At 45.0% G+C, this 27,059-nt stretch overlaps 1 protein-coding gene across 3 annotated transcripts in view; it reads left to right on the top strand.

Annotated features, from left to right (window-relative positions):
* The window catches only part of LOC140459797 (NACHT, LRR and PYD domains-containing protein 3-like), a 57,761-nt gene extending 37,183 nt beyond the window's left edge, over positions 1-20,578 (top strand). For all 3 annotated transcript variants that reach the window (XM_072554322.1, XM_072554321.1, XM_072554323.1), the window contains 6 exons: positions 1,501-1,671; positions 1,801-1,971; positions 3,568-3,738; positions 5,953-6,123; positions 16,140-16,307; positions 16,477-20,578. In XM_072554322.1, the coding sequence (XP_072410423.1) occupies positions 1,501-1,671; positions 1,801-1,971; positions 3,568-3,738; positions 5,953-6,123; positions 16,140-16,307; positions 16,477-16,573 (949 nt within the window). In that variant the 3' untranslated portion in view covers positions 16,574-20,578. The remainder of the gene's footprint in view (positions 1-1,500; positions 1,672-1,800; positions 1,972-3,567; positions 3,739-5,952; positions 6,124-16,139; positions 16,308-16,476) is intronic.
* Positions 20,579-27,059: the final 6,481 nt, after the last annotated feature.

Raw genomic sequence — 27,059 nt, 5'->3', positions numbered from 1 at the left:
TCTATAAATTATGAATGCAAGTCAAAATCAGTTCATCACATTGTCCCGACCATTAGGCAATGATGTTTAATGCCTACTTTTTGCTGAATCATAAGCAATTCTCTGCCCATGCTAATCTACAACAACAATCTGTCATGTCGCGTTTTAACCTTTTGCCTTGTTTGATATCTTTTGGAAATCTATGTAGATCCATCTATAGGTTTTGTCTTTATCTGTGCTTAGTTTATTGGAGTCTTTGGAAAAGAGATCAAATGATCAACCACATTGCTGTGGGTCTGAAGTCACATGTAGGCTAGGCCAGCACACTTCCTTCCATTTAAGGCCGTTGGTGAATCCCATGACCCCAGAACATTGGCCAGTGACTGGTCCAGTGCCTACACTACTACGCCAATGTCTTCCCCTAAACATAGTCTATCCTTTATAAGATTTGGTTTGTGTGGTGCTGCAAAAGCTCAACAGGTCGGGCAGCATCCGAGAAGTAGGAGAATCAATGTTTCAGGCATAAGCCCTTCAAGAATGAGGCTTGTGGGCCGATGGGGTTGAGAGATAAATGGGAGAGGGATGGAGCAGGAGGGAGGATAGCTGAGAATGTAATAGGTAGATGAAGGTGGAGGAGAAGGTGATTAGGATGGAGCGGAACAATGGGAAGGACGATGGACAGGTCAAGAGGGCGGTACAGAGTTGGAGGCTTGGGACTGGGATAAGGTTGGAGGAAGGGGAAATGAGGAAACTGGTCATCCACATTAATCCTGTGTGGTTGAAGGGTCCTGAGCCAAAAGATGAGTTCTTTCTCCAGATATCAGGTGGTTAGAGTTTGGCAATGGAGGAGGTCCAGGACCTGCATGTCCTTGGTGGAGTGGGAGGGGGAGTTGAAGTGTTCGGGCTGTGAGGGACTTTGGTGGTTGGTGCGGGTGTCCCAGAGATGTTCTCTGAAATGACCCGCAAGTTGGCGTCCTGTCTTCCCTCCTGTAGAGGAGACCACATCGAGTGCAACAGATATAGCAGATGGCATTAGTGGAGGTGCAGGTCAATTTCTGTCGGATGTGGAATGATCCTTTGGGGCTTTGGATGGAGGGGAGTATGGAGGAGCGGGTGCTCATTTTCTCCTTATAAGATTAGGCCTAAAATTATCACCTCCAGAACAAAGATCATCTCTTTCCATTGTAGCAATATCATCCTTAATGAACAGATCTGCCCTTTCACCTTTCTTAGCTTGCTGTCTTTATAAAATGTCTTGTACCTTTTGAATTATCCGGTCCCAGTCTTTTTCACCTTGCAGTCATTTTTCAGTAATGGTTATCTGATCTTTGTATATTTCAATTTGTGCTGTTTTGTTACTTGTGCTGTGTCAATTCAGATACATTGTTAACAGCATAATGTGATTTCAGTAGATCTGGAGAAGTTACTCTCATTGATGCTATTTTTCTTTTGTCTGCTGCACCATCTCCTTCACGGTCACTGCCCCCAAACACCCTTCTGCCTCCCTCCTTTTCTCTTTAGCCTGGAGGAAAACAGTCTGACAGATGTTTGTGCCGGAGATCTCTCATTTGCACTCAGTATGAACAGGTCACTGAATGTGCTGAATCTGAGTAATAATGAGCTGGGTGATTCTGGAATGAAGTTACTGTGTGTCGCTCTGAGGAACCCTGACTGTACAATACAGAAACTGCAGTAAGTACCAAACTGAGAGACTGTTAGTAATAACTTGTTGTCTGACACTCTATCTATTGTGCCTTTCAATAATAGTGTTATTAACAAGCACTGGGATTTATCCTGATCCACGCTGTCTTTCAATTCCAGATTGGCTGATAATGATCTCTCAGCTTCTTGTGTTGAGGATCTTGTCTCTGTTCTCGCTACAAACCGATCACTGACAAATCTGGACCTGAGTAATAACAAACTGGGAGATTCAGGAGTGAGTCTCCTCTCTGTCCCCTTGGGGAACCCTGACAGTAAAATACAGGAATTGGTGTAAGTACCTAATTGTGATAGATTTGAAGTTCTTGTAACTAGACACTTGTCACTTTTTTTTTTATGAATGTACTGAATACACACAACATTGTTATTAATAAATGTAACATAGTGTCACAGATGTATAGCACGGTGGCTCAGTGGTTAGCACTGCTGCCTCACAGCGCCAGGCACCCAGGTTCAATTCCAGCCTTGGGTGACTGTGTGGAGTTTGCACATTCTCCCTGTGTCTGCGTGGGTTTCCTTTGCATACTCTGGTATCCTCCCACAGTTTAAAGGTGTGCAGATCAGTTGAATAGGCTATGCTGGCAGTGTTGGTGGATATGTAGGTTAGGTGAATTAGTCAGGGGAAACGTAGAGTAAGAGGGTAGCAGAATGATTCTGGGTGGCTTCCTCTTTGGAGGGTCAGTGTGGACTTGTTGAGCCAAATGGCATGTTACCACACTGTAGGGATTCTATGATTTTTCTGAAAAGAGACCCTTCAGTCCAACCCACTCATGCTGATCGGATATCCTAAGCTAATCTCGTCCCATTTTCCAGCACTTGGCCCATATCCCTTTAAATCCTTGCTATTCACGTACCCATCCAAATGCATTTTAAATGTCATAATTGTACCAGCCTCCACCGCTTCCTCTGGCAACTCCTTCCATGCACACACCACCGTCTGCATGAAAAGGTTGCCCCTTTTTAAGTCTTCCCCCACCTCACCCTAAACCTATGCTGTCCAGCTCTGGGCTCCCCCACCCCAGAGGAAAAGATTTTGTCTATTTATCCTGTCCATGCCCCCCTCGATTTTATAAACCTCTGTAAGGTCACCCTTTAACTTCTAAAGCTCTAGGGAAAACGGCCTCAACCTATTTAGCCTCTCCATATCGCTCAAATCCTTCATCCCTGGCAACATCCTTGTAAATAGTTTCTGAACCCTTTCAAGTTTCATAATGCCTTCATCCTCCCTATGGGGAGGGAGACCAGAATTGCGCACCGTTTTCCAAAGTTTGCCTAACTACTATCCTGGGTAAAATGGAGTACGGCAGATGCTGGAGATTAGAGCCAAGAGTGTGGTGCCGGAAAAGCACAACAGGTCAGTCAGCATCCAAGGAGCAGGAAAATCAATGTTTCGGGCAAAAGCACTTCATCAGGAAGGGCTTCCTGATGAAGTGCTTTTGCCGGAAACATCGATTTTCCTACTCCTCAGATGCTGCTCGACCTGCTGTGCTTTTCCAGCACCACACTCTTAACTAATGTCCTGTATAGCCGCAATATCACCTCCCAACTCCTGTACTCGATGCTCGAATCAATAAAGGAAAGCATACCAAACACCCTCTTCTCTATCTGAGCTAGCTGCAACTCCACTTTCGAGGAACAGTGAACCTGCATTCCAAGATCTTTGTTCAACAACATTCCTTAGGACCTTTTTACCCACAAGTCCTGCCCTGAATTGCCTTTCCAAAATGCAGCACTTCACATCAGTAATTGTTTTGATTCTTGCTATGTTGTTGGTAGTATAATGCATATCCTTAATAAGAAGGATCAGTAGCAGTGATATTAATAAGCTTTGGGATGCTCATTTACACGATCTGTCGTTCTGCTTGCCAGGCTGAAAGAAGTTGGTCTCACATCGGCTTGTGCTGCAGATCTGGCTTCAGCGCTCTGTGCAAGCCCGGCACTGACCATTCTAAACCTGAGTTATAATAAACTAGAGGATTCAGGAGTAAAAGCACTGTGTGAAGCTCTAGCCAATCCCAACTGTCAAGTACAGAAATTGTGGTAAGTACCAATCTGAGATTGAGAAACAAACCATTATTTTTATTATCAGTTGGAGTGCTCACAATAAGCACTATGCAATGGTCAAAAACAGCGTGATTACTGTTAATGCTGGCTATAATGTTACCAGTAGTTGTGTTCATAATTAGCACTTTGAGAGCCATGTTTTATTTCTTATTCCAACATTGAGATTAAACTAGAGCATAGAATGTCTAGTCTCAGTACCTTAGAAATTACTGTTGCAGAGGCAGCACGTTAAGTGACTGTCTCCAAGATTCCCAGTTAAATAAAGTTATGGAGTCATACAGCATAGAAACAGACCCTTCGGTCCAACCAGTCCATGCTGAGCATAATCCCAAACTGAACTTGTCCCATCTGCTTGCATTTGGCCCATATCCCTCCAAACCTTGCCTATTCATCTACTCTTACAACATTTGAAAGACATTTAGATTTTTACCCACATCCACCACTTCCTCATTCCACATGTGAACCACCTGTGTAAAAAAAGAAAAAAAATGTCCTTTGCCTTTTTTTACAATCTCTCTCCTCTCAAGTTAAAGATGTGCCTCCTAGTCTTAGCATCTCCCATCCTAGGGAAAAGGCAGCTACCATTAACTCTTTCTGCACCCCACAATACTTTATAAATTTCTGTAAGGTCACCTTTCAACCTTTTCGTCTTCGTTCTTTGAATGAAAAACAATGAAATTATAGTGCAGAAACAAGCCCTTCGGCCCTCCAAGCCTGTGCCAATCCAGATCCTCGATGTAAAAAGACCAAAACAACCACCTATAGCTGGCAAGATCCTAGTAATTCTCTTCTGAACCCCTCTCCAGGTTCATAATATCCTTTCCTGTAACTGCGTGACCAGAACTGGACACAATCTTCCAGAAGAGGCCTCACCAGTGTACTGTATGCTCTCAACATGATTTCTGAACTCCTATCTTCAAAAGACTGAGCAATGAAGGCAAGCGTGCCCAAATGCCTTACGCAAACTTCAGAGAATTATGTACCTGAATCCCACAGTCCCCCTGTTCTACAGCACTATCCCAAGGCCTTACCATTATCTGTATAAGCCCTACCTTTGTTGTATCAAGATGCAATAGCTCGCATTTAGCCAGCTTGAACTCCATCTGCCATTTTACTGCCCTTTGACCCATTTGATTAAGATTCCTTTGTAATTATAGAAAACCTTCTTCAGTGTCTATTATGCCACCAATTTTGGTGTAATCGGCAAACTTGCTAACCATGCTTTCTACACACACACATCCTAATCATTGTGATAAGCAAAAGGGGACCCAGAACCAATCCCTGCGGTGTACTGCTGGTGACAGGCCTCCAGTCTAAAAAGCAACCCTCTGTCATCTCTGTCTCCTGCCGTTAAGCTAATTATGTATCTGGTTGACGTATTTAAGGTATTTGGGCAATTAAAGTTACAGGATCAACAGTAGGTCCTCCTGTATTGACACAGACAACTCCACCATCAGAAATGAAACAGCAGCCAGCCCTTATGTAGGGTAATTCCTTTACAGGGAAACCAGTGTCAGCAGAATTTCTGATGTCTCAAAGACGGTGGATCGTTTTGAGAGAGTTGCCAGAAACTGATGTGTGCAGGCTCACAACCCTTCCCCCATTCGGAACTCCTGGAATCCATCTGCTGGCGGAAACATTCCATTCCGCTCCGGAAGAGGTGCATCGATAGATCCTTTTAAAATGTTTAATTGATTTCACGTTGCTCTGTGAACAAATATTGGTCGCCACCTCTAACCAGTCGAAATGTGTGGTGCTGGAAAAGCACTGCCAGTCAGGCGTCGTCCGAGCAGCTGGCAAATTGACGGTTTGAGCATGAGCTCTTCATCAGGACTGAACGAATTCCAAATGAAGAGCTCATGCTGAAAACATCGATTCACCTGCTCCTCAGATGCTACCTGACTTGGCTGGGCTTTTCGACTCTGATCTCCAGTATCTGCAGTCCTCACTTTCTCCTTTTTCAGCTCTCACCCAGTCACGTCCAGAATGGCCCAGAGATGAGTCCATCATGGCACACTGGCCAGTAGCTTGAATTCACTGGCCCATCCTTCTCTGCTCCTGCGCTGTCACCGCCCCACACTTCATCTCCAAATGTGCTCTGTACAACAGTAATAGTTTCATTGCTGGGAGAATTATGAATGTCTCTTTGCATTTTATATATACCCTTACCACTGTCTATCTGGTCTACAGGCTCTGTGAGAATGGGATCTCAAATGTAAGCATGGAGTATCTCCCCTCCGCTCTCAGTTCAAACTGTTCATTGATCGAGTTGGACCTGGGCCACAATAAATTGCGTGATTCAGGCGTGAAGCTTCTGTCTGCAGCTCTGGGGAATGCAAAATGCAAAATTCAAAAACTGCGGTAAGTGCCATGACTCTGTTTAACTGTTTTTTCTAACTGGTATTTGTCAGAGCTCGCAATCGGTCCCAGTTGAATTTGGAGTGTCCTTGTGATGGACCCATGATAGCATTAATGCTGAAGAGTCAGAAGGCTGTGGGTTCAATGTCTGTCCAGATACCTCAGCTCAAAAACTCAAGGCTGACACTCTATGCAGTGTTGAGCGGCTGATGTTCAAGAAGCACCTTTAAACTGACAACCTGTATGTTCCCCCTGGTGAACGTAAATGGTTTTATGGCATTCTGTTTTGAAGAGGTGCAGGTGAGTTACCACACAATATTAAAATCAAAGTGCGCTTCACCTGAACAAATGAGACAATGACCAGCGTCTGCTGAAATATTTGTGGCCTCAAATACATCAAGCGTGTTGTTTTCCAAGAGACAGGAACCTCCAGAGAGGTGGCTGGGAGGGGAATTGATCAAACGACTGCTGTTAATTTTGCATGTTTTAGTGTCATGTCACTTCACAGGAGCTTTGGGAAATCAAGTGACACAGAACTGAATTATGTCCAGTGGTCAAAAGCTTGGTCCAAGTTAGGTATCACCAAAAATAGTAGAGCTAGAGGAGATTACAGTGAAACGGGGGGTAAGACCATGATGGGAACTAATTCTAAAAAGTCTTTAAATCGGGGTATTGTTTAACCAGGAGCCAATGGAGGTCAATAAGCTCAACAGCGCTCAAAATACAGAGGTTTGATTTTTTAGATTACTTTTACAGTGTGGAAACAGGCCCTTCGGCCCAACAAGTCCACACCGACCCGCCGAAGCGCAACCCACCCATACCCCTACATTTACCCCTTTATCTAACACTACGGGCAATTTAGCATGGCCAATTCACCCTAACCTGCACATCTTTGTGACTGTGGGCGGAAACCGGAGCACCCGGAGGAAACCCACGCAGACACGGGGAGGACGTGCAAACTCCACACAGTCAGTCGCCTGAGTCGGGAATTGAACCCAGGTCTCTGGCGCTGTGAGGCAGCAGTGCTAACCACTGTGCCACCCAATGGATGGAGGATTCTCACCAAAAGTGACAAGATTGACCAGGGAAATTTACTCATGTAGCCACCCAATCAGAAACCTCACCCTGTCCCTGGAAGAGTCACAACCACAGACTGAATCATAGAATCCCTCCGGTTTGGAAGCAGGCCATTCAGCAGACCAAAGAGTATCCCACCCATTTCCACAACCCGACCCTGTAACCCTGCATTTCCCATGGCTCATCCACCGAGCCTGGACACTGTGGGCAATTTAGCGTGGCCAGTCGACCTAACCTGCACAGCCTTGGACTGTTGGAGGAAACTGGAGCACCTGGGAGAAACCCATTGCAAACCATAGGGAGAATGTGCAGAATTTGCTGGTGGAATCAAATCTGAGTCCCTGGTGCTGTGAGGCAGCATTGCTAACCACTCAGCTGCCGTGCTGACCGTTTCACTAACGTGTTGCAAATACGGCCGTGAAGTAGCATCTGACTGAGAGCAGCAAGCAGGGCAGTGACAGTAGTGAGTAAGGCTACTGAGCCAAGAGTAGGGCTGGAGCGAGCGGGCTGGAAGTTTTTGAAGGCTGGGGCAAACACATTTGAATAGCCCTCTGTTGGAAAGAATTCAAAGATTCGCAACCTTCAAGATATTTAGATTTGGTAAACAAATTGTCAGTCAACAATAATACACAGTAAAAGTAAGATGGTAATTGTGGAGAAGGAAACCCAAGTAGGAACTGATGAGTTGCTGACAAAATGCCTCACTGCTATGGAGAGGTTTGCTAATGATTAATTCAGTGATATGTGTGTGAATATAAACACAACAGGTATGATAACAAGGCTTTCAGCTGCTATTTAGCAATGGGATGTCTGAAAGAAGCTATGCAGTAATATACAACATGGTTCGTCACATTTTGGCAGATCAACCAAACTGTCAATTATTGGTTGCCCAAAAGTGGGTCGGATGTGCTCCGAATCAGCGCGATAGGATTAATTTGCAGAGCGAGGATATTAAAGAATGGAGAAGCCCAGAGAAGGAGAGATGTTAAACTTAAAAGGGCTCAGAAAAGATTTTAGCTGGGATTGGAGAATTTGAGCTGTAGCGAGAGGCTAAATAGGCTGGAGCTATTTTCCCTGGAGCAGCAGAGTTGTGAACTTTTTTAGAGGTTTATAAAATCATGGGGATGTGGATGGCCAATTCCCCCCCCCCCCCCCGCCTCCCCCCAGGGTAGTAGAGTCCGTAATTAGAGGTTTTATGGTGAGAGGGGAAAGATTTAAAAGGGATCTGTGGGGCAACCTTTTTCCGACAGAGGGTGATATGTGTATAAAACGAGCTGCCATAGAAAGGAGTGGAGGCTGTTATTATCACACTGTTTTAAAAGGCATCCAGATGGTACATGCATAGAAAGGGTTGAAAGGGATATGGGCCAAATGCTGGGAAATGGTACCAAATGAATTTATGGTGACGTGTATGGGTTTGACTGAAGCATGCTGTACAAATGAGAAAAAGTACAGCTTGGGAACAAACTGTTTTGGTATATGCTTCAAGGTGGTTTGGTATTGATTACAAATTTCTGCAGATGTTATAGAAAATGCCAAGGTACAAGTTACCCCTCTCTTTAATTGTTGCACAGCTGTGAGGATCAAACTGTCACAACTGGGGAGATATTGCCTATTGGTATTACAAGACTAATTATCTAGAGAGATCGGGGACCTGGGTCCAATTGGTGCCGTGGCAAATGGTGGACCTTAAATTGAGTGAAAATCTGAAACTTAGAGTCTAATGATGACTAAGAAACCACAATTATAAACTGATTTTCCTAGTTGCCTTCAGTTCTGAGGAAGGGTCATTTGACTCAAAGCATTTAACTCTGATTTCTCTCAACAGATGATGCCAGACCTGCTGAGCTTCTCCAGCATTTGTTTTGTTTTTGTTTCTGGTTTACGGCATCCGCAATCCTTTTCAGTTTTTAGGAAACCGTTATTGTTGGTGAACCAGATAGGGTTTTTCTGACTGTCCTTTTTGGGAAGAAAACAGTTGTTCTCATCAGGTCTGGCCTATGTGTGTATCTCAACCCACAGCAATGTAGTTTGCTCTTAACTGCCCTCTCGGCAATTTTAGATTTAGATTAGATTACTTACAGTATGGAAACAGGCCCTTCGGCCCAACAAGTCCACACCGCCCCCGCCAAAGCGCAACCCACCCATACATCTACCCCTTACCTAACACTACGGGCAATTTAGCATGGCCAATTCACAATTTGGTATGAGCATCAAATTCTGGCCCGTCCAGTGACCCTTATTGCTTGAATGCAAAAACAAATTAGCAGTTTGTCTCTTGATGGAGGCATTAGTTCTTTATTGTCAATTGATCCCAAAGGACGGCAACTAAAAGGGAGTTAAGTCAAATGATCAACTGAAGAGCTATTGAAGGGAGCAAGGTAACTATTATAAGTGAAGTGGGAAAGTCCACTGGAAAATGGAGATTCACACGGATGATCCCTGGAATGGTAGGTCTAACATATGAGGAACGGCTGAGGATCCTGGGATTGTATTCATTGGAGTTTAGAAGATTTAAGGGGAGATCTAATAGAAACTTACAAGATAACACATGGCTTGGAGAGGGTGGACACGAGGAAATTGTTTCCGTTAGGCGAGGAGACTAGGACCTGTGGACACAGCCTTTGAATTAGAGGGGGTAAATTCAGAACAGAAATGCGGAGACCTTTCTTCAGCCAGAGAGTGGTGGGCCTGTGGAGTTCATTGCCACAGTGCAGTGGAGGTTGGGACGCTAAATGTCTTCAAGGCAGAAATTGATAAATTCTTGATGTCACAAGGAATTAAGGGCTACGGGGAGAATGCGGGTAAGTGGAGTTGAAATGCCCATCAGCCATGATTGAATGGCGGAGTGGACTCGATGGGCCGAATGGCCTTACTTCCGCTCCTATGTCTTATGGTCTTAAAATATGAAAACTGGATGCATGTATGGATGAGAGGCAGTAGGTTGGGCTTGTGAATTGGGAATATAATGTGGAAGTAAGAGTGTGCATCCAAGTGATCTCTTGAAAGAGATCTGTTGAAATAAATCCTATCAATAGGTAGAGAAGGTCAACCAGTTCTATTCTAGAAAGGCAGAGGCCGTAGCTTAACAAGGACAAGAAGTATAGGAGAAACCTGAAAAAGCAGCAGCAGCAGCAGGAGTCCACATGATCGGGAAGTCTTAGCAGCAATGTACTGAGTAGAGTAGAAGTTAAGGATGTGAAGGAATATATAGTTGGAGAGAATTTGGAGGTGACTTTGAGGAGCACTATCTGATCACATCTGTGGGCGTGTACAAAAAAGGTGTCTCCTGATGGGGTTTAGAAAAATAAAGCAAGGCTTTTGATATAAAGGTAGATTCACCAACAGCAAGGAAAAATAATTTTGAAAATGTTCTTCGTTTCGTCAGCCATAAATGCTTGAGTGTCAGAGATTCCAGAAGATTTGGAGAGTGGCTAATGTGGTCCATCATTTAAGAAAGGTGGGAAGAAATCCCAGGGAACTGTAGACCAGTGAGGTTGATGTCAGTGATGGCTAAGTTGTTGGAGGGGATCCTGAGGGACAGGATTTACATGCATTTGGAAAGGTAAGACCTGATTAGGGATAGTCAACGTGGCTTTGTGTGTGGGAGATAATGTCTCACTAAATTGTTTGAGTTTTTGAAGAGGTGACAAAGGAGCTTGATAAAGGTAGACACCACCGACCATATAATGGCTTGTGAGCAAGCCATTTGACAAGATTCCATGTGGTAGACAGGATTAGATCATGTTGAATACAGAATGCACTAGCCAACTGGATACAAAATTAATTTGAAAGTAGATGGAGGGTGTTGGTAGATCATAGTCTTTTGGACTGATTTGGTTGTTTTTTGTGATGAGTACTTTACTACGAGAATTGAATAAAGAACAAAGATCATTACAGAACAGGAACAGGCCTTTCAGCCCTCCAAGCCTGCGCTGATCCAGATCCTCCATCTAAACCTGTTACTTAGTTATTTTCTAAGGATTTGAATCCCTCTGCTCCATGGCTGTTCATGTATCTGTCTGGATACATCTTAAATGATGCTAATGTGCCCAGCTCTACCACCTCCACGAGCAATGCATTCCAGGCACCCACCACCCTCTACGTAAAGAACCTTCTACACATATATCCCTTAAACATTTCCCCTCTCACCTTGAACTTGATTCCTAGTGATGACGTCCCCCATTCTGGGGGGGAAAAAGCTTCTTGCTATCCACCCTGTCTATACCCCTCATAAGTTTGTAGGCCTCAATCAAGCCCCCCCCCCCCCCCCCCAACCTCTATGTTTCGAATGAAAATAATCCTAATCTACTCCAGCTCTTTGTAGCTAGCACCCTCCATAACAGGCAATATCCTGGTGAACCTCCTGCACCCTCTGCAAAGCATCCACATCCTTTTGGTAATTTGGCAACCGTAACTGTGTGCAGTATTTCTAATGTGGCTGAACCAAAGTCCTGTATAACTATAACATGACCTTTTGTACTTGATATCCCATCCACTGAAGGAAGGCATGCCATATGCCTCCTTGACCACTTTTGACCTGTGTTGCCACCTTCAGGGTACAATGGGCATGAACACTCAGGTCTCTCTGTACATAGGGCTTTTATATTTACTGTATAGCTTGCTATTGAATTTGGATTTTCCAAAATGCATCACCACGCATTTGCCCGGATTGAACTCTGCCATTTCTCTGCCCAGTTCTCCAATCTGTCTGTATTCTCTGACAGTCCTCTTCACGATCTGCTACTCCACCAATCTTAGTGTCATCTGCAAACTTGCTAATCAGGTGCTGGGTCCATTGCCTTTTGTCATTTATACAAATGATTTGGATATGAGTTTTGGAGGTTTGGTTAGTAAGTTTGCAAATAGCACCAAAATAGGTGGTGTAGTAAACAGTGAAGAACGTTATCTAAGAATACATGAGTCAATGGGCAGAGGGGTAGCAGATGGAGTTTAGTTCAGATAAATGTGAGGTATTGCATTTAAGGCAAATCAGAGCATGACTTGTACACACAATGGTAGGATTTTGGAGTGTGTTACTGAACAGAGATCCTGGGGTGCAGGTTCATAGTTCCTTGAAGGTGGAGTTAGAGTTGGACAAGATAGTGAAGAAGACATTTGGAACACTTGCTTTTATTGGGCAGTACCTTAAGTATGTTATGAAGTTAAAGGTGTGCACTGTACCTTAGAGAGAGTGAAAGCTGGCAAACACCAGTCATGTCAGTGTGTACCAGAAAATTAAAAGATGTAACATTTTTGGCAGTAACCTAAGTACCTTGTTGTTTTCGCAGCATTTTGAATTGAACCAATCAGTTAAAACTGTGCCGTAAGATACTAAAACCCAGTTGAATTTGAATGTTACTGCTTGGGCACCATGGAACCAATGAGATGATGCGATGTTTTGGGGTATAAAACGGAGGCATTTTGGACAGTTAGCCAGAGAAAAGGCACCTTCTACTGCCCGCAAACTCTCTCTGGCTGAAAAGTACCTTTCTCGTATGAAACATCTTTGCAGCAGAATACCCAAGGTGACCCGGGGACATATACAAACAGGAAGATCCACGCCACTGTCTGGTTTTCTAAAATTGATTTGCTGTAAACTTAATTGGGGCTTTATCGGGTCAGTATGTTGTCATACAGTGGGAGGTAGGGAACCAATGTTTAAGAGAACGGAGGTTTAGAGTTATCAAAAGTTGTTGCTTAATGTTCTGTTTTGAACTTAAAGAATGAATTTGATATTTTTTCTTTAGATAGGGGAATTTGTATAGTTCTGTTATTCCTATTTTAACAGATTACGAGGCGAGGTGATTGAATTAGCAGAAGGGTTTACTGCCATGTCGCAACAAGTGTAGGAGTTCGGATGTCATGCTGAATCTGTGGGATATTTCTGAGGCCACTTTTGGAATATTGCATTCAGTTCTGGTCTCCCTGCTATAGGGAAAGCACCATAAATATTTTCTGAATCCTTTCAAGGATTGAAGGCTTTGAGCTACAGGGAGAGGCTGAATAGGGTGTGCGTTTCTTTTTCCCTGGAGCATTGGGGACAGAGGGTTGATCTTCTAAAGATTTAGAAAATCAAGAGGGGCATGGATAGGGTGAATAGCCGAGGTCTTCGCAAGATAGGGGAGTCAAAAACCAGAAAAAATAGGTTTGAGGTGAGAGGGGAAAGATTTAAAAGGGACCTAACGGTTAACGTTTTCACACAGAAGGTGGTACATGTCTGGAACAAACTGCCAGAGGAGCTGGTGGAGGCAAGTAAATCGGAAAGTTTGAAAGACATCTGGATGGTACATGAATAGGAAGAGTTTAGAGGGATATGGGCCAAATGTTGGCAAATGGGCTAGATCTGATTAGGATATTTGGTCGACACGGGCTATTTGGATCAAAGGGTCTGTGTTTGTGGGCTGTATAACACTCTTAATCTGATTTTAATTAGATTTATTGTCACATGTACTGAAATGAATACTGTGAAAAATTTATAAGTTGGCGCTTACAGTGCCATCTTGTGTACAAAGTTACCTAGGTACAATGCTTAGTTACAAACTGAGAAATGAAGAAAGTAAGTTACATTACAACTGTACTCAGTATAGATTAGATTCCCTACAGCATGGAAACAGGTCATTTGGCCCAACAATTCCACACTGACCCTCTGAAGAGTAACCCACTCAGACATGCTCCCCTAACCTATGTTTTCCCCCAACTAATGCACCCAACACTGGACAATTTTAGCACTGCCACTTACCTGAATTGTGGGAGGAAGCCAGAGGAAACCCATGCAGGGAGAATGTGCAAACTCTACAGACAGTCGCCCTACGTCGGAATCAAACCTGGGTCCCTGGCACTGAGCCAGCAGTGCTAACCACTGAGCCACCATGCCACCCAATATTGTATAACCATAGGTCAGAATATTTCTGCAGGGAGATTAGTTTGAGAGAGTGTCCTCCCCTGGATATTAAACCAGATTTTGTACTTCTCAGATCCATCTTAGTAAAACTGGGTTGTCTTCAGTTAACAGCAGTCTCTATCCTGTTTTACTGGTACCATGAGGGGCAGTCATTCCTGACGAATGGCAAATGCCTGAAACATTGACATTCCTGCTCCTTGGATGGTGCCTCACCTGCTGCACTTTTCCAGCGTGACACTTTTGTCGACTCTGACTCTGCAGCATCTACTTTCCCCTCGCAAAAATATGGGAAACATTTCCAAAAAGCGTTCAGTAGCAACACTGATTCATGCTATATTCATCGTAAGTCACTTTTGGGAAGAGGTACACACAATAAAATGTAAACTCGGAACGTAAAGACTGGCAATTGGTACTGTAGTTTTGAAAAAGATGCTGGCGAGCTGGCCCAAATCCCTCTAAACTCTTCCTATTCATGTACCATCCAGATGTTTTTCAAACTTTCCGATTTACTTGCCTCCACCAGCTCCTCTGGCAGTTTGTTCCAGCCATGTACCACCTTCTGTGTGAAAACGTTAACCGTCAGGTCCCTTTTTAAATCTTTCCCCTCACCTCAAACCTATTTTTTCTGGTTTTTGACTCCCCTATCTTGCGAAGACCTCGGCTATTCACCCTATCCATGCCCCTCTTGATTTTCTAAAACTACAGGGAGAGGCTGAATAGGGTGTGTGTTTCTCTTTCCCTGGAGCATTGGGGACAGAGGGTTGATTTTCTAAATCTTTAGAAGATCAACCCTCTGTCCCCAATGCTCCAGGGAAAAAGAAACGCACACCCTATTCAGCCTCTCCCATGTAGCTCAAAGCCTTCAATCCTTGAAAGGATTCAGAAAATATTTATGGTGCTTTCCCTATAGCAGGGAGACCAGAACTGAATGCAATATTCCAAAAGTGGCCTCAGAAATATCCCACAGATTCAGCATGACATCCGAACTCCTACACTTGTTGCGACATGGCAGTAAACCCTTCTGCTAATTCAATCACCTCGCCTCGTAATCTGTTAAAATAGGAATAACAGAACTATACAAATTCCCCTATCTAAAGAAAAAATATCAAATTCATTCTTTAAGTTCAAAACAGAACATTAAGCAACAACTTTTGATAACTCTAAACCTCCGTTCTCTTAAACATTGGTTCCCTACCTCCCACTGTATGACAACATACTGACCCGATAAAGCCCCAATTAAGTTTACAGCAAATCAATTTTAGAAAACCAGACAGTGGCGTGGATCTTCCTGTTTGTATATGTCCCCGGGTCACCTTGGGTATTCTGCTGCAAAGATGTTTCATACGAGAAAGGTACTTTTCAGCCAGAGAGAGTTTGCGGGCAGTCTGTCAATGGTAGAAGGTGCCTTTTCTCTGGCTAACTGTCCAAAATGCCTCCGTTTTATACCCCAAAACATCGCATCATCTCATTGGTTCCATGGTGCCCAAGCAGTAACATTCAAATTCAACTGGGTTTTAGTATCTTACGGCACAGTTTTAACTGATTGGTTCAATTCAAAATGCTGTGAAAACAACGAGGTACTTGGGTTACTGCCAAAAATGTTACATCTTTTAATTTTCTGGTACACACTGACATGACTGGTGCTTGCCAGCTTTCACTCTCTCTCTAAGGTACAATCTCCAAATTGAAATGGTTAGGTAGCAGCAGTTAGCTATCTTACTGTTTTGCAGAGAATTCATTGGACATACTGCATGTTCGACTATTCCATGTCGTACATCCTACTTTCTTGCTCGTTCATCTGGTTCCCTCTTAACAACAATTGTTGTTTGTGGAAATTGCTTTGGTGCAATGGTGATTACATGTCAAAAGTACTTCAAAGATGGCAACGTATTTAAATTTGTCTCTGAATTGTGACAAGTGGGCAAGTCTTTTAGTACAGTTACTAATCAAAAACTATACTATAGTGTCAGTCGCAGTAATATTAATAAAACTTTGTTCCAGACCCTGATTTCTGTTCCTTGTGTGTCTGATCCGTTAGGCTGGATGATAACCGTCTCTCGGATTCTTGTGCTGAAGATCTTGCCTCAGCCCTTAGTTCAAACCGGACACTGACACGGCTGAATCTGGAATGCAACTCCTTCACTGATCGATCAGTCCCAGCACTCCGCCGAATCATAATGAAGTGCACTGGTCTAGCTTGCATCGAGTGAGTGGTTTATGTTCACGTTTGAATTTAATTGCTAAAATCAAAATCTACATCAGTCACCCCTTTAGCTAATATTTGTCAGTAATTATGATTGAAACAGTAACCTCAATCACCCTGTTGTTGACACTGCTATTAAATCTATTGTATAATCTATTTCATCTCTTTTCAGGCTGTGGGACAACAAGTTCAGTTCAGATGGACAACATCAACTCAAGTCACTCCAGGGTACAAGATCTGGTCTCAATGTGGAGTTGTCAGCCCGTTAATTATCACTTTGGCATGAACTTGTGTTTATCTGATTCTCTATTCCTCATGTATGACCACCCATGCTCCAGGTTGGAAACCTGTTGGCTGTTCCCGACTGGAGCTGAATGGGGATCATCACTCTCTCTGACAGGATGAAGGCCCAGCCAGTGAAATGCAGGGGGCTGGCTCAAAGTAGAGTCAGAGAGTCATGAGGATGTACAACATAGAAACAGACCCTTCAGTCCAACTTGTCTATGCCAGCCAGATATCCTAACCTAATCTAATCCGATTTGCCAGCACTTGGCCCATATCCTTCTAAACCCTTCCCATTCATATAGCCATCCAGATGCCTTTCAAATGTTGCAGTTGCCCCAGCCTCCTCCACTTCCTCTGGCAGCTCATTCCATATATGCACCAAATTCTATGTGCAAAGGTTGCCCCTTCGGTCCTTTTTTTTTTGTTTTAAACGTTTCCCCTCTCACTTTAAGCCTATGCCCCCTAGTTCTGAACCGCCCACCCTGGGGTTTAAAAAAAAAACCTTGTCTATTTACCCTGTCCATGCCCATCATTATTTTATAAACCTCGATAAGGTCACTGCTCAGGCTCCGACACTCCAGGGAATATAGCCTCAGCCTATCCCAATCCTCCAACCCTAGCAACATCCTTTTATAATCTCTTCTGAACCCTTTCAAGTTTTGCAACACCCTATAGGAAGGAGACGAGAAATTGCACACGGTATTCCAAAAGTGGCCTGACCAATGTCCTGTATAGCTGTAACATGACCTCCCAACTCCTATGCGCAGTGCTCTGACCAATAAAGGAAAGCAGACCAAAAGCCGCCTTCATTGTACTATCCACATGTGAATCCACTTCCAAGGAACTATGAACCTACACTCCAGTATCTTTTTGTTCAGCAATACTGCCCAGGTTCTTACCATTTAAGTGTATAAGTCCTGCTCTGTTTTGCTTTTCCAAAAATAGCCAATAGGTGCAGGAGTAGGCCATTCTGCCCTTCGAGCCTGCACCGCCATTCAATATGATCATGCCTGATCATTCCTAATCCGTATCCTCTTCCTGCCTTATCTCCATAACCCTTGATTCCACTATCCTTGAGAGCTCTATCCAACTCTTTCTTAAATGAATCCAGAGACTGGGCCTCCACTGCCCTCTGGGCCAGAGCATTCCACACAGTCACCACTCTCTGGGTGAAGAGGTTTCTCCTTGTCTCTGTCCTAAATGGTCCACCCCGTATTTTTAAGTTGTGTCCTCTGGTTCGGCACTCCCCCATCCGCGGAAATATGTTTCCTCCTGCCAGAGTGTCCAATCCTTTCATAATCCTATACGTTTCAATCAGATCCCCTCTCAGTCTTCTAAACTCAAGGGTATACAAGCCCAGTCGCTTCAGTCTTTCCGTGTAAGGCAATCCTGCCATTCCAGGAATTGACCTCACGAACCTACGCTGCACTCCCTCAATAGCCAGAATGTCTTTCCTCAAATTTGGAGACCAGAACTGCACACAATACTCCAGGTGTGGTCTCACCAGGGCCCTGTACAGCTGCAGAAGCACCTCTTTGCTTCTATACTCAATTCCTCTTGTTATGAAGGCCAGCATGCTATTAGCCTTCTTCACGACCTGCTGTACCTGCATGCTTGCCTTCATTGACTGGTGGACAAGAACACCCAGATCTCTCTGAACAGCCCCTTTACCTAATTTGATACCATTGAGGTAGTAATCTGCCTTCCTGTTCTTGCCACCAAAGTGGATAACCAGACATTTATCCACATTGAAACTGCATCTGCCACGCATCTGCCCACTCACCTAACCTGTCCAGGTCACCCTGTAATCTCCTAACATCCTCATCACATTTCACCCTACCACCCCCAGCTTTGTGTCATCAGCAAATTTGCTAATGTTATTGCTGATACCATCTTCTATATCATTTACATATATTGTAAAAAGCTGCGGTCCCAGCACGGATCACTGCGGTACCCCACTGGTCACTGCCTGCCATTCCAAAATGGAGCCGTTAATCACTACCCTTTGTTTCCTATTAGCCAACCAATTCTCTATCCAATCTAGTATTTTTCCCCCAATACCGTGTGCCCTAATTTTACTCACTAACCTCTTGTGTGGGATTTTATCAAAAGCTTTCTGAAAGTCCAGGTACACTACATCCACTGGATCTCCCTCGTCTATCTTCCGAGTTACATCCTCAAAAAATTCCAGAAGATTAGTCAAGCATGATTTCCGCTTCATAAATCCATGCTGACTCTGACCTATCCTGTTACTACTATCCAGATGTGCCATAATTTCATCCTTTATAATAGACTCCAGCATCTTTCCCACCACTCAGGTCAGACTGGTCTATAATTTCCTGCTTTCTCCCGCCCACCCTTCTTAAGAAGTGGCACAACATTAGCCGCCCTCCAATCCTCAGGAACCGACCCCGATTCTATTGAACTCTGGAAAATAATCACCAGCGCATCCACGATTTCCCGAGCCACCTCCTTCAGTACCCTGGGATGCAGGCCATCAGGTCCCGGAGACTTATCAGCCTTCAGACCTAACAGTGTCTCCAACACCAAATCCTGGCAAATATAAATTCCCTCCAGTTCAGGTTCTTCAGCCACTGTTGCCTCAGGGAGATTGCTTGTGTCTTCCCCAGTGAACACAGATCTGAAGTACCCATTTAATTCCTCTACCATTTCTTTGTTCCCAGTAATATATTCCCCTGTTTCTGTCTTCAAGAGCCCAATTTTTGTCCTAACCATTTTTTGCCTTGAACATACCTAAAAAAGCTTTTACTATCCTCCTTTATATTCTTGGCCAGTTTACCTTCGAACCTCATTTTTTTTCTCTGTGTATTTCCTTCTTACTAATCCTCTGTTGTTCTTTAAAAGCTTCCCAGTCCTCAGTTTTCCCACTTATCTTTGCTATGTTATACATTTTCTCTTTTAACTTTATATGTTTCTTTACTTCCCTCGTCAGCCACGGCCGCCCATGTCTCCTCCTGGGATCTTTCTTTCTTTTTTAGGAATGAACTGATCCTGCAACTTCTGCATTATACACAGAAATATCCGCCATTGTTCCTCCACGGTCTTCCCTGTTAAGGTATTGCACCATTGAACTTTGGCCAGTTGCTCCCTCATAGCTCCATATTTCCCTTTATTCAACTGAAATATTGTCACTTCCGATTGAACCAACTCCCCCTCAAATTGCAGATTGAAGCTTATTGTATTATGGTCACTACTTCCCAATGGCTCCTTCTCTTCGAGGTCATTGACCAATTCTGGTTCGTTACACAATACCAGATCCAGAATCGCCTTATCCCTGGTCGGCTCCAGCACCAGCTGCTCTCCAAATCCATCTGAGGCACTCCACAAAGTCTCTCTCTTGAGGTCCAATACCATCTGATTCTCCCAGTCTACCTGCATGTTGAAATCCCCCATAACAACTGTAGTAACATCTTTGCGACAGGCCAATTTCAGCTCCCGATTCAACTTACATCCGACATCCAGACTACTGTTTGGGGGCCTGTAGATGACTCCCATGAGGGTCTTTTTACCCTTAGTGTTTCGAAGCTCTATCCACACTGACTCTACATCCCCTGACTCTAGGTCCCCCCGCGCAAGGGACTGAATATCCTCCCTTACCAACAAGGCCACCCCACCCCCTCTGCCCGTCAGTCTCTCCTTACGATAGCACGTGTAGCCTTGAATATTTATTTCCCAGGCCCTGTCCCCATGAAGCCACGTCTCAGTTATCCCCACAATATCGTATCTGCCAATTTCCAAAAGAGCCTCAAGCTCATCCACCTTGTGTCTAATGCTTCGTGCATTCATATATAGAATTTTTAATTTGTTACTGCTCTCACCCTTCCCCTCAACCCTTATTTCACTCAACTTTACAGCATGATGCCTTTTCCAGTTTTCTGCCTCCTTGATACAGTTGTCTTTCTTGACTTCTCTTGTTCTAACTACCCCTTCAATTTCCTTTTTAAACATCCAGCTTGTCCCCTGCCCCCCCCCCCCCCCCGCTACTTAGTTTAAATGTAGCGGTGTTGCAGCAGAAAACCTGCCTGCCAGAATGCTGATCCCTGATCTATTAAGGTGCAAGCCGTCTCTCTTGTAGAATTTATGGTTACCATAAAATATACCCCAGTGATCCAAGAACTTGAAACCTTGCTTCCTGCACCAGTTCCCCAACCACACGTTCAAGTCCATTATCTCCCGGTTTCTGGCCACACTAGCCTGAGGAACTGGAAGCAAACTGGAGATAACCACCTTGGACGTCCTGCTTTTTAGCCTTCTTCCTAGTTCTCCGAAGTCTCGCTGTAGAATGTTCCTCCTCTTCTTCCTGACATCATTTGTGCCGACGTGTACCACCACCTCGGGCTCTTCACCCGCGTCCTTGAGGATGTCCTGCACTCTGTCCGCGATGTCTTTCACTCTAGCACCAGGAAGGCAACACACCATCCTTAAATCCCGTCTGCTGCCACAAAAACCCCGGTCAGTTCCTCTCACGATGGAGTCCCCTATTACCACAGCTCTGTGCGATGTCCGACTTTTCTGCTCTGCTTCTGCGGCAACTTTTGATTGACAAACATGGCCGCCTTGCGAACTGGCAGTGTCATCAGACTCTACTGTGTCCAAAAGCTTCAACTTGTTCCTGACAGGTACTTCTCCTGGGGTCTCTTGCACCTGTCTCCTCTCTGCCTTCCTCATCGTCTGCACTCTTCTGCTCTCTTCTGGCATGATTGGTGTAATAACATCACTGAAGGTCTTGTCCAGAAAGATCTCGTTCTCTCAGATGAGCCTAAGGTCTTCGAGTTCTTTCGTCAGTGCTGCAATATGCTCGGTCAATTGCTGAATGTGCGCATGCTTTCCACACATATACGAGCCAGACACACCGGAGTCGTTGACCTGCCACATCAAACACGTAGCGCACTGAACCAGCTGAGCAGTCATGTCTTCACCCTCTTCAACTGTGGCGTAATCTCTTTACTCAACCTCCTTATCAAGATTCCTGAGCTGAAGCCTCACTCTTCGATCTAAACTTCCTTAGACCCTCTTCCTATGGCAAGTCTGTGGACTCTTAATTAAGGTTAGGAGGAGGGAGGGAGGGAGACCCTACTTTGTAGGACCTGGGGTTGAGAACACACCCACTCTAATAACAATCACTTACCTTCCTGACCGGCTTTGCGCTCCGTCTGAACTTCTGCCCAGCTCCCGCCGCTCTCTGCTGCATCGTCTGCTCTCTTCTCGTATGATTGGTGTAATAACCTCGCTGAAGGTCTTGTCCAGAAAGATCTCGTTCTCTCGGATGAGCCTAAGGTCCTCGAGTTCTTTCATCAGCGCTGCAATATGCTCGGTCAATAGCTGAATGTGTTCACACTTTCCACACATACACAAGCCAGACACACCAGAGTCGTTGACCCCTCACATCAAGCACGTAGCGCACTGAACCTGCTTGGCAGTCATGTCTTCACCCTCGTCAACTGTGGTGTAATCACTTCACTCAACCTCCTTGTCAAAGACTCCTGAGCTGAAGCCTCACTCTTCGAGCCAATCTTCCTTAGACCCTCTTTTTGTGGCAAGTCTGTGGACTCTTAATTTAGGTTAGAGGATGAGGGAGGGAGGGAGACCCTATCTTGTAGGACCTGGGGTTTAGAACACACCCACTCTAATAGCAATCACTTACCTTCCCGACCAGCTTTGCGCTCCACCTGAACTTCCGCCCAGCTCCCACCGCTCTCTGCTGCGAAAAGACCAAAATGCAGCACCTCACGGTAGCACACCACTGGTCACAGGCTTCCGTTCGGAAAAGCAACCCTCCCACCATCACCCTTTGTCTTCTACCTTCAAGCCAGTTCTGTATCCAAATGGCTCGTTGTCCCTGTGTTCCATGTCCTCTAAGCTTGCTAACCAGTCTACCATGAGAAACCTTGTCAAAGTCCATATTGATCACATCTACCACTCTGCCTTGGTAATTCCTCTGTTACTGCTGCAAAAAACAGAATCCAGTTAGTAAGACATAACTTCCCACGCACAAAGCCATGCTGACACTCCCTAATCCCTCCTTGCCTTTCCAATTACATGTACATCCTCAGGAGGCCCTCCAAATAACTTGCCCATCACTGAAATCAAGCTAACCTGTCTACAGTTCCCTGGCTTTTCCTTGCCACCTTTCTTAAATAGTGGCACCACGTTAGCCAACCTTCAGTCTTGAAGCACCTCAGCTGTGACTATTGATACAAATATCTCAGCAAGGGGTCCGGTAATCACTTCCCTAGCTTCCCACAGAGTTCAAGGATACACCTGATTAGGTCCTGGTGATCTATCCACCTTTTATGCTTTTTAAGACATCCTGCGCCATCTCCTCTGTAATGTGGACATTTTCACCATCTAATTCCCCACATTGGGTGTATTCTATGTCCTTCTCCACAGTAAACACTGATGCAAAATACTTGTTAAGTATCTTCCCCCATCTCCTGTGGATCCCCACACATGCTGCTTTGCTGTTCTTTGAGGGGCTCTATTCTCTTGTTAGTTGTCCTTTTGTCCTTAATCTATTTATGAAATCCTTTTGGAATATCCTGAACTCTATTTACCAAAGCTACCTTGTGTCCCCTTTTGGCCCTCCTGATTTTCCTCCAGTCTACTCCTGCTGTCAAAATTGGACTTCCTCCAATTTCGAACTTCAACTTTTAGATCCGGTCTATCCTTTTCCATCTCTATTTTAAAACTAAGAATTTTATGGTCCCTAAAATTGGAGTTGGTGTTCAATTACATAATGCATTTTTCATGATTCATTAGATTTGCTGACTTGGTGTCTTTTGTTTTAGGTTTCATTTTAAATTTTGTGCAACAGTTTTGTGTTCATTTGTGTTAATCCAGTACAATCACTTTTTTTTTCATCATTTTTGGAGTAAACTTGCATTAATTTGTACAAAAGTCTTGTGTTTGTGTCTTAAAAGTGTGTTGTGGCTGTTGCCAGTTTTGAAACTGTAGTTTTGTGTCTGTGTGTATTCCAAGTCTGGGCCCAGTGGGGGTGAGGCAAGAACAAGAACAAACTGAAACAGTCCTGGGCTAAGCCATTGACCTGTTGCTTTCTCCCAAACCCTCCTCTCATCTATCAACGATGATGGTTGGTGTGTTCCACGTAGAGGGAGCCAGGAGCTGATTTGCATGAATTGGGATACAAAGACCAAAGGGATGGACAGCACAGGAACAGGCCCTTCAGCATTCCACGCCTGTGACATTCGTCATGCCCGAACTATAAACTAAAGTACAAACCCTCTGCCCTTATTTGGTCTGTATCCCACTATTCCCTCCCTATTCATGTCACCACCCAGATGCCACTTAAATGTTGCCAATGTCTTTGGTTCCACCACCTGTTCTGGCAGTGTGTTCCAGGTGCCTACCACACTCTGCAAAACTTTCCCCCTCGCACCTTGAACCTGGGCCCCCTCGAGTTGAAACTTTCACCCGAGGAACGGCATCTGCCATTTCTGTGCCAGATCTGGGAGGAGATGGACTTTGAGTGACAAACCCCAGTTGTACTGAAACCTGGCTCAGGGCACAGCCCTTCAAGCAATGTCGTGCTCCTGCTGTGCATTTCCTAACCATCTGAATGTACAGCAAGGTGCCAGTCCCACTACTGCGGATGTCTCACTGCACTGCTCGACCTGTCATGCCGATGTTCCTTGAAATGACAGGCTTCCTGTCCAGCACCTCCCCTATTTTCCCCCTGGAGTGGCTTCTTGGGTCTACCTTTCTGCAGAGACTGCCCCTCCATGGTCCCCTGCCCTGCTCCACTGTCTGCCATTTTTCTTTCTTGCTCTCATATTGCAGCCCTATGCTCCTCCCAAATGCTCTCTCCCCTCAGGTTCTCTCACCGACTCCCTGTTGACCCACTCTTCCACCCCTACCCCCCCCCCCCCCCCCCACAACTTATGAGGCATGCAGTCCTATTGCCCTCCCTCTCCCTCAGATTGCCAGCCCCTGTCCTAAAGTGTACACTATCACGTGCAGAGACTAGCTGGCCTTTTGACTGATGGCTGTGATGCACAGCAAGATCCCCACCAGCAAGTTTGCACTACCCCACATTCAGATTTCCCTCCTCAAAATTTCAAGCCCCCAATTCTGAACCGATCCAACAGTTACACTCCCCCACCCAAATGCTGTCCCCAAGTTTTGATGCCCCCTTCCCCTCTCTTTTGTTGTCCCCAAGTTTTGTGCCCCCCCCCCCCCCGCTCCCCAAAGGTTGTGCCTGTCCCCAATAATGCAGTCCCTCAAATTACACACGCTCCCCTCAGTTTTGTGCCTCACCCATTATGCAGCCCCTAACTTTGCTTCGCTGCAATTCACCTAGAGGTTTGCAAGCCCCACTGACTTTCACCTCTTTCTCCCTTCCTCACTGTGTGTCCCCTCCCACTGCGGATGTTCATTTTCCTTCCCCCACCCCCCCCCCCCCCCCCCAAACTCTACCCCCCTCTCTCTAAAGTCCCTCTGTATGTCCATTCTTGTACAAGCCCATGGATCTCCACCCTCGCTAAGTCCCAGCCCCTGAGCTGGAGAAATTAGCGGACTTTTTAAACTCCAAGTGCAATGAAACCCAGTCGTCAGCCTTGCTTTGCCAATTCTGGCCCACCCCACCCAGGCTTTGCCAGCAACAGAAGTAAAACTCAGGAGCCAGAGGGGACAGAAAGGGGACACACTGTTAAGTGTGTGCAGCCCCATGCAGCACTCCGTCCAAGTCTATCTCTGGAGAGAGGGAGAGCAGATGGGATGGGCAAAGAACCTGGGACACAGAAACGGAGAGACAGATAGGGGGTGAGGAGACGATTAGGTTCTGGGAGACTGAAGATCCCACAGAGAGAAACTGAAGAACAGGGATAGAAGGAGAGACAGCTGCCCGGTGAGAGAGAGAGAGAGAGAGACAGAATAAAGCAAAGCATGAAGCCAGAGAAAGAAAGAAAAATCCCCAGCAGAGAGAACAAAGGGCAGGGAGAGCATAACAGAGAGAGAGAGAGAGAGACACACACACAGAGAAGCACAGGTCATTTGAGCAATAGAACACGGGATGAATGAGCTGACAAAGGTGTAAAACCCAGGGAGAGGACAAGAAAAAAGCAGACAAGACAAACCAAGAGTAGAAATAGGTATAGAGCTAACTCCAGGGAGAGAACTTTTGCTTTCCAAAAGGGGCAGAAGAGAAAGAGAAACAGGAAGCCAGATATATTGTCGGGGCAGACAGAGGAAGAGAGAAAAGGTGCAGGGAGAGAGGCGCATATATAGAGAAATCCCAAGGAGAGCTAGAGACAGCTTGCCATCTCTCCTTCTCAGGCTAGGGAGTGAATGATAGAAGGCTAGCCACAGAGTTAAAACAGTGAACTAGTGATTGTGGGGAGCAGAGAGAGAGTTATATAGATAGAATCATCCTCAGGCAGGAACAGCAAAATCCCACAGGTCAAAGCAAGAGAGAAAAGTGTAGAGAGAAGTGGGCAGGGATTGGAGATTGGAACAATTGAACAATGAAAATCTTTGGGAAAACAGGAGGGCAATCCACATGGCAAACTGAACAGGATGGAGATAGAGAACAGGAAGATGTGGGAGAGAGTGTGGGGAACACAAGTGGAGATAGCTGTAGTGAGATGGAGGCAAGGAAATCTGTGGGATCACACTATGCTCTGTGCAGTGCCCTCACCTCTCTCCATCTTCTTAACCCTTTGGCTCCACCCCCACCCACCAAGCCCCTTGTGGTAAAATTCCCAGAGATGGCAGGAATCCTGCAATTCTTATCTGTGCGTCAGTGAATGACAAGATAGGATGAGTTCTTACTATTTTCTCCTTCTTCTCTCTCCTCCTTTTTCTCTCTCTCTCTCCTCCTTCTTTCTCTCTTCCTCCTACTCCTACTCCTACTCCTACTCCTACTCCGTTATCCCTGTCCTTGCACCGTCTGGGTTTCAGCTCCTGAATCATATCCCCCGAGGGGTGGGGAAGACCATGAGAATAATGAAAAGTGATTATACATTCGTAAAATCTAAAAGCACCAAAGGCACTGCAACGTCCCACTACACGCTGCCTTACACTTTGCTAGCACATCCCCTGATATTAAACCCAGGGAACAGTAAGGTGTCAAACTGTTTTTCTAAACTTTCTTGGCAAATTTGGGAAGCATCTTCAGAACCTAGAGCCTCCTTAGCAATCTTAAGAGACATTTCTCTCACTTTTAATTTAACCAACTACAAGTAACTGAAATTATGTAAATTGTCTCACTGACGTTTTTTTTTAAAAGATATGGGGCGCTAATCAATTGTTTAAATCTGCTGGGATCTTTCATATCCCAAATCTCAGATTGTATCTTTCTAAACCTGTCCAAAGCTCAGACGCAAGCCCCCAAACTATTATGACACAGTGGTGAACCCTTCTGCTAATTAAACCAAACACCCAGAAAAGCTCACCTCACCTCGTAATCTATTAAAGGTATGCATGTCAGAGAAC

Source organism: Chiloscyllium punctatum, chromosome 35 (genome assembly GCF_047496795.1).
Source record: "Chiloscyllium punctatum isolate Juve2018m chromosome 35, sChiPun1.3, whole genome shotgun sequence".
NCBI lineage: Eukaryota > Metazoa > Chordata > Chondrichthyes > Orectolobiformes > Hemiscylliidae > Chiloscyllium > Chiloscyllium punctatum.
The sequence above is the reverse complement of the archived record's forward strand: the minus strand, read 5'-3'. Positions and strand labels throughout refer to the sequence as shown.